This window comes from Diabrotica undecimpunctata, chromosome 9, assembly GCF_040954645.1.
Source record: "Diabrotica undecimpunctata isolate CICGRU chromosome 9, icDiaUnde3, whole genome shotgun sequence".
In the NCBI taxonomy this organism is placed as follows: domain Eukaryota; kingdom Metazoa; phylum Arthropoda; class Insecta; order Coleoptera; family Chrysomelidae; genus Diabrotica; species Diabrotica undecimpunctata.
This window is the reverse complement of record NC_092811.1, coordinates 118,120,648-118,135,118: the sequence shown is the minus strand read 5'-3', so window position 1 is coordinate 118,135,118 and position 14,471 is coordinate 118,120,648. Positions and strand designations below refer to the sequence as shown.

The window sequence follows — 14,471 nt, the reverse complement described above, 5'->3', positions numbered from 1 at the left end:
CACAATTTTTAAGGCCTTATGTTTCCGTGTCCATGGAAAATATCGTAGAAACTGAAGTTACAACTTTAGAAACAAGATTGAGTGGGCTAACGAGCTTTTTACAGAGTGAAGTTCAAAATGAACAAAAAATTGATTTAGAAACGGAAGGTTTTGGTTTACCGACTGAAAATAAATATAAATTCAATAGCCTCGTTGCCAAGAAAAATGTAGAAATACCTAAGCAAGGAACTGATCAGCCCTTAGCGACCGCTGCTGGGTTAGTAAATTATGAGGTTTACAGGTGTGTATTTTGTGAGAGGCAGCATGACTACAAATTGTTTTAAAGCACAAAAATTTACTATGGAGCAGAAACGTCGAACATTGTCAGAAAAGAAAACCTGTTTTCGATGTCTGAAAGTAGGACATTCTTCTAAAAAGTGTAGAGGACGTTTGAACTGTATATTATGTTGTAGATCATATGCTGTTTTGATGTGCCCTAATTTGCCTGTTAATAAAATTGATACATCGACCTCAAGTACTACCCGTTCGAAAGAAAATATAACTGAGGATCAGACGCTTGCTAATTTGAATAAAAATAAGAAGTGCACATGGTACTAAACAATTATGGGCACTTATTGACACTGGATCGCAGAGGACATATATTTTACAAAGTACCGCGCAAGAAATGGGATTTTCTGCTAAGGGAACGGAAAAGATTGTACATGCGTTATTTGGCGGCAGAAGCACTTCTAAATAACGACATAAATTGTACGAGGTAAGTGCGTGTGAAGGAACCTACGCTTGTTCATTTGAAGCCTTAGATCAACCAAAAATTTGTGCAGATGTCTCTTCTATTTATGACGGCCCTTGGATTGAGGAACTCAGTGAGATGAATATTTCACTCAGCGATGTCGGAAAGACAGCACCGATTACAATTTTTGTTTGGAGCTGATATTGTAGGCAAATTGTATACAGGGAGGAGTTACAATGTGGTCTTGTAACAGTTGAAACTTTGTTAGGTTGGACTCTTATGGACAAGGTGCCGGCAGTTGCTTCTAATTTTATTACAAGTATACATTTTCGTTGTTTGTTGATAATTCTTCTGTAGCGAAACTCTGGAAGCTTGATGTTATTGGGATAACCGACCCTATAGAAAAAATGACACGAGAGGTGGCAGCCAAAGAGGCTAAGAATTTTTTTCTATGAGACTGTACGACGTGACAGCGAAGGCAGGTATGAAGTTATGTTACCTTGGTTGAACGAGCATCCTTTAATTTCAGATAATTTAGTTGTCGCTAGGAGAAGGTAAGATAATACTTTAAATAAGTTAAAAAGGTCTTAATTGTTTGAATCGTATGTGATTGAAATAGTGAATAATCCCGAAGAGAATAATAGCGTGCATTATTTACCTTACAGGCCCGTTATTAAAAATAATAGTGAAACCACAAAAATTAGGCCAGTCTTTAACGCATCATCTCATAAAGAGGGCTGTCCTTTAAATCAGTGTTTGGAGGTGGGACCTAATCTTATTGAACTTATTCCTTCTGTTCTATTACGAACAAAAGGTAGGAGTTGTGTCGGATATTCGAAAGGCATTTCTTCAAATTTCTATACATTCAAAGGACAGAGATTTTTTGAGGTTCCTATGGGCGAACGATGAAGGAAAGGAATTTGTATTTCGACACAAGAGGGTTGTTTTTGGAATCAATTGTAGTCCATTTCTTCTGGGTGCCACTATAAAGTTTCATTTAACAAATTCGCTGGAGTAATGTTGTAATGATAATCCGTATTCTAAAAGCATAATTTAAAAGCTTATGACTGTTTTTTATGTTGATACTTGTGTGACCAGTGTTACCGATGAAAATAAGTTGAGTCGAATTTGTACCACCGAAGGAAACTGAATTAAATAAAACTTTTAGTTTTAGTCACATTTGTGTATTTTAATACAAAAGTAATTTTTTGTAATAGAAATTTAATTTTGTATTTTTTCGAACCAGGAGTCCCTTGCGAAAATTAATCGTAGAACATTCCTAACGTAATATATATTATAGAAGAGTGATGTTTGGGGCAGAAAGGAGAAGGAGTTTGTCTGTACTGTACGATTTTTTCTAGGTAGACCTTGGGTTCCTCGACATCTTAAACTTTTTTTAAGGCCTGTCTTATAACCCTAAAATTTCTATCGCACTGACTAAAGGAGTGTTTATGAACAGGATAAATAAATGTCACTTCGACTCTGTATAGTTTTGATATCCAAGAACAAAGCCGGAACAAAGTCTGATTTTTATTTTGGCCTCCAGCTTCATCTGATAAAAGAACAATATGTTTGGTATTAGGATAATCTGCTAATTTATTGTGAATACAGTCAAAGATGAATGAAGCAACACTACTACTACGTGTATATTGAATACGTACATCCATAAAAGTGTTTTATAGAACTGTTTTGTTATGCTGAGTTTTGGCAACAGTAGATTTTGTGCGTAATCAAATTCCAGGACACGAATGCCACTATCATCTGTTGCCTTTCTCAAGTAATCATTATTTAGCTTGGAATATGCCTCGAGTCTCTTTTTATGGAGATTGTGATCAACACGGCATTCATCATTCCGGTTCTTTTCCAGTTCGATTTCACACTCACGATAATAATCCCATGTGTCGGTTTTCGGTTTTTTGAACGTAAAATTAGTTTTTCCGAAAAACTTGAAATAGGTCTTGTATTTCATGGTAAGATTATTCCCAGTAGTGTCTTTAAACAACTTTTGAAACTGCTTAAAAATGTTCTTAATCGAACATTTCGATCGAACTTTAGGTAAAAGAAATAAAATAAGACTTACAATCAATTTAATTTTACCACCAAAACGACCGGTTTTGCTTACTACACTTAGCATAAAGCATCTTCAGGTCTAACGGTACCAGATAAATTAAATGATGCCGGTACAAGAATTATTAATTAATGATTCGGAAAACAGAGTTCAAACTATCCTGGATTGCTGGTGATGGGTAATCATCGGTTTTATTGTAACTGTTTTGACAATTAGCGGGGAAGTTCTTGAGAGAAGAGATATTAACAAATGAAATAGGAAGTAGATATTATGTAATTGTTTGTTAAATGAAAGTGATGTTTTATATTATTTAAATTATTAAAAGTTATTTACATTAATTTATTCCATAGATATATTTTAGAAATATGTGTTAATTTATTGAATTTTTTCAAAAGGATAGTTATATGACAATGAATGAAGTTAGATATATAATTTTGTGGGTGTGCAATTGCTCTAACTTGTAATTATCAAATTTTGATAAATTGAATTTGGTTTCTGTTTTGGCAGAAAATTGTGATGTCAAATATATTAAAAATATTAAAATTAAAACAATTAAGGACAATCAAAGACACTTAGGGAGAAACAGAACACAATCAAAAAGAGAAAACACATTAAATTTAAAAGGAGGCATTTATTGGTACTACATCACTTATTAGGAGAGGAACTGGTGGACTTCCTATTCAGGGATCCATATTATTCACTTTACCTTAACATTTTATTTATTATTCTTTCTAGATTTTCTAAATTATCAGCTGTTATTACGGTATCATCAGCAATCTATTATCGTTAACTAAAAACCCATTAACTTTTATCACTGCTGATTATGATTCCATAACTTCCACATGGTCACAGCATCTACATTTGCATGTATTCAGTATTTTTTCTGCCGTTAAATTACTGCGATACCAGAATTTGGATTATTTCTTAAATCGCTTGATTGTGCACTTATAACTGATTGGTATTATTCAAATAGTCTTAATCTATATTTCTCATTTCCCGTTGTAATTCTGCCAGTTTCTTCACATTTCTTTCAGTTTTATTTTTACAATAATTGTTTGAGATTGATATAAAAGGTCACATTATCCAACCGAATTTTTACTAGTGCAGCCTTTTCTAAATTTAAATTTGACACAATTATTGTATTTCTTTATAAAAATTCTTGAAACACTTTGTATATTACAACTTTATTATTTGAATCAGTTTATAAAATCTTTACCCGCGACGCAAACTAATTGACCACTCTTATTGTCTAAGGTCACGTCAATTAGGAAGTCTATCATTCACAAAAAACTCGCGCCAGGTATTATGATTATTCAGTAATTTACCAACTTTCTACGTCCGCTACATCGATAACGATATCACGTAGTAATTTTCACCGCATAAATTATACGCATTTTTTATAAAAACGTTTATTTTCCGAAAACGTGCAGCAGTGACAATTCTACGAAAATGACAGTCAGAAGTATAGTTGGCATTGTTGTTCGTATGGGTAGATTTCTACCAAGGTAAGCAGAACGGAAACAACCTTTAACTTGACCTTTAAATATTGGAAACGTGTTGTTTTAACGAGATAAACTGCGGTAGTGAGTATTTTATCATGTGGAATGCTATTAATGATCGTTTCAGAAGTAATAATAGGCAGTTGTAGGAGATAGTGAGAATACCAATTGGTAAATTATGTAGTTTGTGTAATAAACGGAAGTCATACGTGAAGTGAATAATGTATTGTGTGTTGTCTAAGCTTATGCTAATAATATTCCTGACTTTATAGTGCTCGTGCTTGATAATGTAGGTTGACAATTCAATGGCAATATTTTTAGAACAAATCATGTCTTTTAAATACCACAAAAAGTACGTATATATATTTTATATTTATATTGATTTGTGTTTAAAGTACATTTTATTTATTTATGTAATATTCATATTAACAAATACTTTTAAATATTTTCTTTATTTAGCAGAGGCCCCTATCTTCTAATTTTTCAAGTTGTTACGTATGATTTCATCATCACTACATTTATTTGTGGCTTGCTAGTTTGTTTTATCAATCATTCTTGTCTATTGCCAAACGTTATAGATTTACAGCTCCAACTTTCTTCGCATCCTCGTCTACACCATTTTTCCACTTCAGTCTTGGCATATCCTTACTTATATTTCCCGTAGAAAGGGATTCGTCTGGTACGTAGTTTTCGTTTGCTATGGACAGGTACCGATCTTAAGGTTCGTTTTCTTCGAGATGACTGTATCGAAGGATGGTTTTTGAGAGATAATAAGAGGCTTCTTTGTATTTCCTATAGAGCTGTGATATTCCGTATCATATCAGTAGAACAGTTGTGGGTGGAATATAATCATCATCATTTCATCATCATCAAGCTCTTTCAATGTGTCTCTGTCTTGTGCGGTTTGCACTGAGTTATAACACGCTTCAGATCGTCAGTCATCAGTTGGCGGACGTCTTCTGCTCCGTAGTCTTTCTTGTATTGGTCTCCACTTGACAATACGTTTTGTCCATCGGTTGTGTGAGAATCTGGCGGCGTATACCCAATTTCATTTTAGCGATGTGATTTTTTCGATAGCGTTCGCTGTCCCTCTGAGTCCCTTTTGTTATCAGTAATCAACGAATAGTTGTCGAGTCACAGAACCATTTAAAATCGTTTATTTTTACTCAATAAACTTATCTTAATTGTCACACAAGCACAATGATTAAACAAAAGTAAACAGCAGACAGAACAGGCAGATAAATACACTACTGATTACTGAAAGTTAATAATCGTTCACTCATTAGCAAACGTTTCTTCTTATTCAAGTACCATATCTGCTACGAAGGTTGGCTATCATCATGACAATCTTGTTCTCCCTTTGCTGCGTTTGCGTCTAGTCTTTCCTTGCCTAATCTTGTTCTTCTACTTTTATCTAGATATATATTCCCTGTTTCTGTTCAGTATTGTATCGTATTCTGTTAAGTTAGATTAGTTTCAATATGAGTGGGCCCTTAAGCATCCTTCCACTCGATCTAAGAATCTATTGTGACTCATCTCTAGATTATAGTTTTCCAGCATTTAAAAAAAAATCTATTATAGTCTATTATAGCCTTTGGTGACACTTATCCTATCTAACCCTGGACAGTGGCACAGAAAGTGTTTTGCCTAACGGATTTTATTAACGTGCTCCTTGAGGTGACAGCGTTCTCTTAGGAGACGTACAATAATTCGAGAACATTCATATTCATATCTATTAAAAACGACAGGTTCTGGGAGTATGAATGTTTCTTTTCTCTTTTGCCTCTCCGCTGGCAAGTAGGTCTATTTTTTGTTCCCTTCAATACCAGTATGTCCAGGCAATCAGAGTAAAATGACTTTGTTACTTTTCCGATGCGAATCAGATTCTGAAGATAGTTCCAAACTGACTTGAAGTCAATTCGATTCGATTCCAGTGATTGCCTGGCTATCCGATATAATTTTTATAGATCTGTCCCTGCAGTTCCTGTTTATTAATGCCTGCAGGCACTCTCTATAGCAAAAATTTATGCTTGGAAGAAAGTGGAGTAAATAGCTAGGCTTTTATTAAGGCTTAACCTTGGGTGTTCTCCTTATACTTCAGCTTCAACTCCTTCATCGATTTTAGAGCTGTCTGGATACCAGTATTGATCTGCCACTATCAGATTCGTTTTATTCGACTTACTGAAAATACGTTGATATTTTTCTAATACTTAATTTATATATAATACTTCTCTAAATAATATTTGCTTACATTTTTCAGAGTATTGGAATTTGAGTTTTAGTTTAAGATATTGTTTCCCAGTAAATTATAGTGTATCGTAAATGGTAATATATTTATTTTACCTTGTTGCTAACGCTAAGTGTACACAAAGCTTTCCTGGATTAAAATTTACAAATGTTATCTACATTTCTTATAGTATAAATAACTATCTATCTATTTAGTGCGAAGCACAAAATTTTTAATAAGCAAAGGTGTAAATTCAAGTATGGCGGGCCGTTGTGAAGAGCATATTTATGATAGGTATGTATTAATTTTAATCACTCTATTATACTAAGTCATAAGAGTAATGCTGTCCAGATAGTATTTTCATTCTAAATCATTGAAATCGTAAGAAAAACTGTTAATACCCTCTTAACAGACGAAACAAAATAATTCAGTAGAGTACAAACAAGTAGGACTCTGCTTCATATTATATGCGACCGCTTAAAGCCTTTATTGTTCCTACAGATGGTAAGTAGATGCTACATACTAAGATGGAAAGAATTAGTTAAGATGGAATACATTATTCGAATTATACTTCGTAGATTGGCTGTAAGACCGTGTGTTGTAAGACAAAATGTATTTTCTGACTCCATAACCTAAGACAGTGTGGTCCAATCTTTTAGACGTTGCTGGCCTTATTAAATTTGAAATGATTATGAAGGGCCAGAGAACTCGACTACATATAAAAAGTTTATTTAATTTTAATTCAATTTTAACTTGTTGCTATAGATACTAATTTGTTGTTTAAACATTGAGAAGCTTACTACGCATTAAAACTATTTATCTAAAAAGCCATATTCTAAGTAAGACATCGATAAAAATAAAGCTTATGTTTAAAAATAAGGAAATACACAAAGCTGTTATGTGCCCTTTTTAGATAGAACAGGGGATTTTTGATTAAAATGAATTTGCATGTGAAGAAAAAGAAGCATTATAGAATTATATACTTTTTTTTATACATTACATATTACATTTTTAATACATTATTAAACTATCCATTCAACATTTCATATTTAATGAAGTTTACATCTTCTTCATTTAGGAATCTGAAAAGGCTTGTAACATCTTCAACTTTCTTCTGGTTCACTTCTGGTCTGGGACATTTAGTTGTACGTACTTCATAATTTTGAAGGGAACTTTGTTTCTGGACACAGGTTTAGGCAAGATAAAAGGTTTAAGGAAAGAGTCCCAATCTTGAAGAAGGTCACTGTTCATTTTTACCTCAAATGGCGCAGGATTTTTCCTGCATGTTATAATAGCAGTAAGGTATGGCTTAGGACTTCCTATTACTTCAGCTTTGTTAATAGTCTTGTTGATCAAACCAAAATTTCTGTCACATTGTAAAAAGCTGTGGTCTCTAACCAGAAACAGTTGTATGGTAGTTACTTGGAATACTCTTTCAAACCACGATGAAAATCTTGTAACAGTTAAATTTCTGTTTTGTCCTCCTGCGGCATCAGATAACAACACAATAGTTTTAATGGTAGAAAATTTACATATCTGTATTTTAATACAATCAAATAAAAAAAGATACCACAGCATTGGGAATCTTCTTTCCATCACACTCAGTAAATGTATAGCAATAACTAAAGTCGTCGTGACATGAATGTTAAAACAGTACAACCAAAACATTCTTTTGTAAAATTGGGTATTGACATTTAGCTTTGGTATTGGAAAATTTTGAGACTCCAAAACCAGATGCGAGGAATTTTCTTCTTTGGATTTAGCAATATAAATATAACGCAGTTTTTTTCTTTTATTTGCTTTCCTTTTGTTGATTTAAAAAAAAAGGCATACATGGGTCTTTATCATTGATATTTAGCTCCACCTTTCTTGGCAATAATCGCATACATCTGTTTTAGGTTTGCGAATAGAATAGGAAAACTTTTAAAGTACTGATAATATGTTTTATAAGACAGAGAACTCTTGAGAGTTTCCTTTTTTCTTTCTTTGAAAAAGACCTGAAACAACCCATACAATGGTTTTATATTTAACAAAGTGTTGTCAAAATATTGCAAAATACTCTTGTTTCTACAGTAATGACTTTCATCATGGTGTATACTAGCCAAGTGATCCCCCATTAACACAACAACGTCATCTGAAATGTTTCTGGGCCTATTTAAATGTTTTCCTCTTTTTTTTTCAAATGAATCTCCCAACAAGATCTTTTTTTGAATAATTCGTATGCGTTTTATTGAAAATTGAAACAAGTCCAAAATAAATTTTATAAACTTTAAATAAGACACACTTAAACAGTATTTCCTCCTACAGACATACGATAGGCCCAGTTGTGATCTCTTTTTTTTTGGGTTAAGAGATTTCCTTTTACTTTTGGAATCTTTAGCCAGGTCCATACCAAATAAGCACTGAGGTTTGCCTTTTAATTCGATGAAGAAATATTGATTTTCCCATGTTCCTTGAAACGTACTCTCTTCGAAAATTTTCTGAATTTAACATTCAATTTACTCGCTACTGTTGCAACACTACACGTGCAGCTGACTGAAGCTAACTGCCCGCTCATCGGGAGTGGGTGTTCAAGGTTAACTACTTTCTTAAGATTACGGAAAGTTAGACAGGTTGGAACAGGTGAAAGTTATCAATGGCAATATTTTTGAAATGTGTTTGCGGAGGCCGCAATTTAACGAGCCTCGGGCTGCATGCGGCCCGCGTGCCTGAGGTTGGACCACACTGACCTAAGAACTTGGTTTAATATATCGACCGCAGGCCTGTTTCGAGCAGCTGTTGACAATGACAAAATTGCCATGATGATCGCCAATATCCGGAAAGGATAAGCCCCGCAAGAAGAAGATATTTTGAGAAAAGTCTTGAAAAGATGGATATTCAGACTAACGATAGGTGGCGAAAGAATTAAGAATCTTAGATATGCGGAAGAAACCCTAATAATAGTCTGCTCAGAAGAGGAACTTTACACAACAGGGAATATGGTCTTATACTGAAGGTGCAACATTAGGAAGACCTAGGGGAGGTATAATATATAACCGTTAATAGAGTACCTGGGATGGCGGAAAGTAATTATGACGATGAAAATATACATGATTATATTGGAATTGTGTTTTGTATTTGTACTGAGAATACACACATTTTGAATGTGTATTGTATTGAGAATTATAAAATTCCCACTATTTGAGATCATTTATGTTGTGTTCTTAGGAATATGATGATTAATTCAACTTTATCATCATGTTATAATGTTTTATTAGAAATTATCGTCATATACCATTATACAAAACAAAATAAATGAAAAATGTCGTCACCTTATTGCTGAGGTTAATCTTTCGTTCCGTTAATCAACTTATTCATAGACGTCTCATAATAAAATTTAAGAAGGGAATAAATAATATAATTTTGATGTAATCTGCCATTGTCGCTGTACCATCGGCATCTCTGATATTAATAAATATGCCGTTTACTAAAATTCTTTTTTTACGTACATGTTAAACAATATTGGAGAAAGCATACAACATTGCATTACTTCCTTTTTTATTGACAAATCCGCCATTTTGTTGAAATTTTGAAGACGTACTGTTGCTTTCTGGTTCCAATACAGATTGACGATAACTCTTATATCCTTGGCATCCAATCCCAATTCTTGTAGATATTTTATCATTCGTTCATGTTTTACGTTATCAAGATAGTGAAGACAATACTACTTTGGAGCAATATAGTGAAGATAATTGAAGCCATGAGTCTCTAAACCTTAAGAAACTATTTGTTGAGATTAATCTCTTGCTTAACACTAAGTGTTATTAACGACTATTTTAAATTATTCTTCCTTTTATACATATGTTTATTTACTTAAGTTCAAAGAAATATATCACATAATTCTGTCACTGTTTTTTTATGATTTCTTCTTCTTCTTCTTTCTCTTTATAAGCAATTCTGCTTATTTATTGGCGGATTAATACCTCTATGGAAGGTTGTCATATCTTTTGCGCGGTCGTCCGATACTTCTTCTGCCGATTGGTGACTTATCTCTTGCTATTTTGACAAACCGGGTCTCCCCCACTGTGCTTATGTGGTTATTTCATTTTTTTTTTCTATTTTGTATCCATTCATTTATACACTGTACATTACATTTTCTTCTAATGTCTTCACTTCTCTTTCGATCTCTCAGCGTATTTCCTGTATTTCATCTCAGTACTCTCATCTCTGCCGTTTCCAGTATCCTTTGCATTGTGGCTGGGTCGGGTCTTGTTTCTGAGGCATATGTCATTATTGGTCTTACACTGGCTTTATAAATTCTTGATTTCATCTCAGTGTTAATGTGTCTGTTTTGCCATATAGTGTTATCAAGGCATCCTCCAGTCTATTTGCTTTTTGTACTTGATCTCTCACTTCTTTGTCCAGGTTTTCATAGCTAAACAGTGTAATTCCCAGGTATTTTATTTCCATTACTTGTTTAATACTGATACCATCAATTTCCATTTTACATCTGGTTGGTTCTTTGCTGACTACTATTGTTTTAGTTTTCTGAGATGAGATTTTCATATTAAATTCTCATATTGCCCTTATGTTAAATCTGTGGACCAGTCTTTGCAGACTATCTTCATCTTGGGCTATTAATATTGCGTCGTCTGCGTAACAGAGTATTTTGATTTCTTTGTTAACGTTTTTGATGATTTCATCCATGATCAAATTGAAGAGCATGGGACTCAATGAATCCCCTTGTCTTATTCCGCTGCCCATTTCTATGGGTTATGTAAGTTTTCCATCTATTCTGACTTCGATTTTGTTGTTTTGGTAGATGTTTTCGATAGTTTTTATAATATTTAGTGGAGCTTCTCTATTATACAGAAGATGGAGTACATCTTTGAGTCTTACTCTGTCTAACGCTTTCTTTAGGTCAATCAGACACAGAAATGCTGGTCTATTATACTCTAGTGATTTCTCATTAATTTGCTTTATAACGAATATTGCATCTGTACACGTTCTTCCACTACGAAAACCCTGTTGTTCATCTGCTAAACTTATCCTCTGATTTATTAGCACTTGTAAAATTTTAGTTGTAAGTTTTAGCGTAGTATTTAACAACTTTATACTCTGTAGTTTTCTGGCTGTTTTTTATCCCCTTTTTTGAATAGTAGAATTAGTTCGCTCGTTCTCAATTCTTCCTGTATTTTATTGTGTTTGTGTTTTATTGTGTTTTATAATTTTATTATTTTTTTATGACATGTTTAAGTTAAATATTGTATTTCTATGGGATTAAAGCACCATTATTATTTGTGATAAAAATTACACTTTACGTTTTTTTTACGTTTCAATTTTAACTCTGGAATAGTATTCAGAAAAAAGATTAATAATAAATCAGGAATTGTTTTAACCAATTTGAGAGATGCCAAAGGCACATTGGTGAAAACCGTGGTAATATTAAAACTGACTAGCATATTGTCAGGATTGTAACCTAGCTAACTAGATTGTAACCTCTGCTAGCTTTTTATTAGCTATTAGAAAATGTGAAATAAATGCTGTGCATGTTTAATATCTAAAATGAAAATTTAGGAGAAAACCACAGACAAAAACCACACATATAAACAATTTCAACAATCTTTTAGAACACAACAATAACACCAATTCCAAAAACCAAAAAGGTACAATGTATATAACACAACAGTTATCAATTTATTAAAAAGACTAAACGCAAAAGAGAACCTGATTCTTTCAAAAGGTCTTAATTTTGTTGTAACCTGCTTATCAGTTCCTAAACTATAGGTTATTCCACGAATATACGACTGTTTTGGATTACTTCGACAACGAATATTTTACTGTGCAAGTAGAAGTATGAAGGTAAATTGGTCTAACCCAATATTCCAATAAAAAGGATCTACTATAATCCGAAAATAACAAAAATTTTTACACAAACGCTACTATAAATAAATATAATGACAGACATTTGGGTAAGCTTTCCGTGAAATGCATATGCATATGCATAATGCATTTCCGATATTACACTATTTTATTACTTTATTAGGTACTACAACTGTGATAAAAAGAAATATACTATTTTTAATATAAATGAAAAGAAATTGGCAGAACGATGGTTCAGAAACCAGAAAAAGGATTTAATATTTCACTTTGTTAGTTTTAAATATTTGTTTGTTTTGAGTGGATGTACTCTTAAAAGTTCCGAAAGTAACGGGTATAACATACCGGCTATTGATAGTTAAAGTAACAAGTCGTTACAGATATTAAAAAGGAACGAAAATTTATATACAGTTTCATATATCGCCGACTGATTATGGCTGTGAATCTGATCATTGATGATAGTTTTAGGAGATTAGGAGAATAAGAGAATAAGTAAGTTTTTTTGTTTTTTTTTAATACTAATTGAATATTCGACTAAATAAATTACACTATTTAATCACTTAAGTATTGTTACACTTCGTTTAAATAACTTAATTCAAAAACCAACTTGTTTACAATACTAAACTCAATGATAGTAATTATATACTTCAAAATCTGAATTACTGTTCTATAAACTATTAACTCTATATTTATATCATAACTTCATATTTAAATCTAAGGTTTATATTTGTCATAACAGTATTTTAAAAATGGAGAGAATTTACTATTGTACAATTCAGCACATTGGACCATTTGAATCGATACCTTAAAGCGAATTTAAAACAGTCGTATATTCGTGGAATGGAGTATAGACATAATTAGTGCTGTTAAAAGAGTCTGTCAATAACTACAAACACATGAAGAGTTAGAATAAGAAGAATTAGAAATACGCTTATGAACAAAGCACACAAAAAATCAGAAAATAATACTAATTACAATTTACTGAAATTACATAAATCTTCAATATCATAAAATAAACAATTCATTGCAAAATTTAAATAAATTTTAAAATGCGTAATAAAACCTTACGAATTAATCCGATAAAGTTGCTGCATATGGTACTCAAATATAGATAAAAATACTTTAGTTACTTATATATAAAGGCACTGTAATTTCTTAGTTATTCATTAAGAAACTCTTCTATTGAATAATATGGTCTTGTAGATAGATAGGTTTTTGTCATTTTACGGAACTTGGGGAAAGATGTTGCAGGTATAAGTTGTAAAGGGACATAGTTGTATAGTTTTTTTTGCAGAATATAATATATATTTCTTTTCTAACTTAGTGGACGGGATCGGTAAATAAACATCAGTGATTGAATTTCTGGTGGAGTAGTCATGAAAGCATTCAAGCATGAAAGTAGTCAAGCATTTTGTTAGAGCAAATGTCAGTGTACTTTACTCTAACCAGTCGTTTTTTATTCCCCAAGTAAGATTGGAAACAATTTAAAGAAATATCTCGAATTCCGTAGAAACTTAGTCTTTTTATCAAAATTTAGTGACTTACACATTCAAAAGTTTTAGCATACACGTTGTTTTCAACGAGAAAGGGCATAAGTCGGGCTTTTATAAGTATTTCAATAATTTTGGATAGTACCGGTAGTAAAGCAACAGTTCTATAGTTGCAGACATTAAATTTTCCACCACCCTTATGAAAAGGAATAATAAAGGCTGTCGTTCGGCACTCTGAAAATGTACCTTTGTCAAAGAAATCATTATTTCTGAGACCAGACAACACATTTTTTGGGAGATTTGAGAAAATTTTTATGGATGGTCTATCAGTACTACAGGAAGATTTGCTTTTGATACTATTGATTGTTTGGATCAGTTCACTCTTTTTACTCTAGATAGAACGTAAGTACTCTTTGTTTACAATACTCCTGTTTAAACAATCTTTAATAATTTTGTTTGCTAAAACTTTTGTTTATATAAACACAAACAAAACAAAAGTAATGGCCGTTACACGTGTACCAAATACCGACATTAATGTTAATATCTACAACAAACAGATAGAACCCGTACAAAAATTCCAGTATCTTGGTTGCTGGAT

At 32.5% G+C, this 14,471-nt stretch overlaps 1 protein-coding gene across 8 annotated transcripts in view; it reads left to right on the top strand.

Annotated features, from left to right (window-relative positions):
• cu (NADP/NADPH phosphatase nocturnin) overlaps positions 1–14,471 on the top strand; it is a 94,725-nt gene that overhangs the window by 47,692 nt on the left and 32,562 nt on the right. Inside the window, exon 1 of one of the 8 annotated variants that reach the window (XM_072544617.1) lies at positions 4,128–4,303. The exons of 4 other annotated variants lie outside the window; for them this stretch is intronic. In XM_072544617.1, the coding sequence (XP_072400718.1) occupies positions 4,248–4,303 (56 nt within the window). In that variant the 5' untranslated portion in view covers positions 4,128–4,247. Of the gene's footprint in view, positions 1–4,127; positions 4,304–4,363; positions 4,650–6,729; positions 6,819–14,471 lie in introns of those variants that run through there. 3 more of the 8 variants (XM_072544618.1, XM_072544621.1, XM_072544619.1) reach the window with 3 other exon arrangements.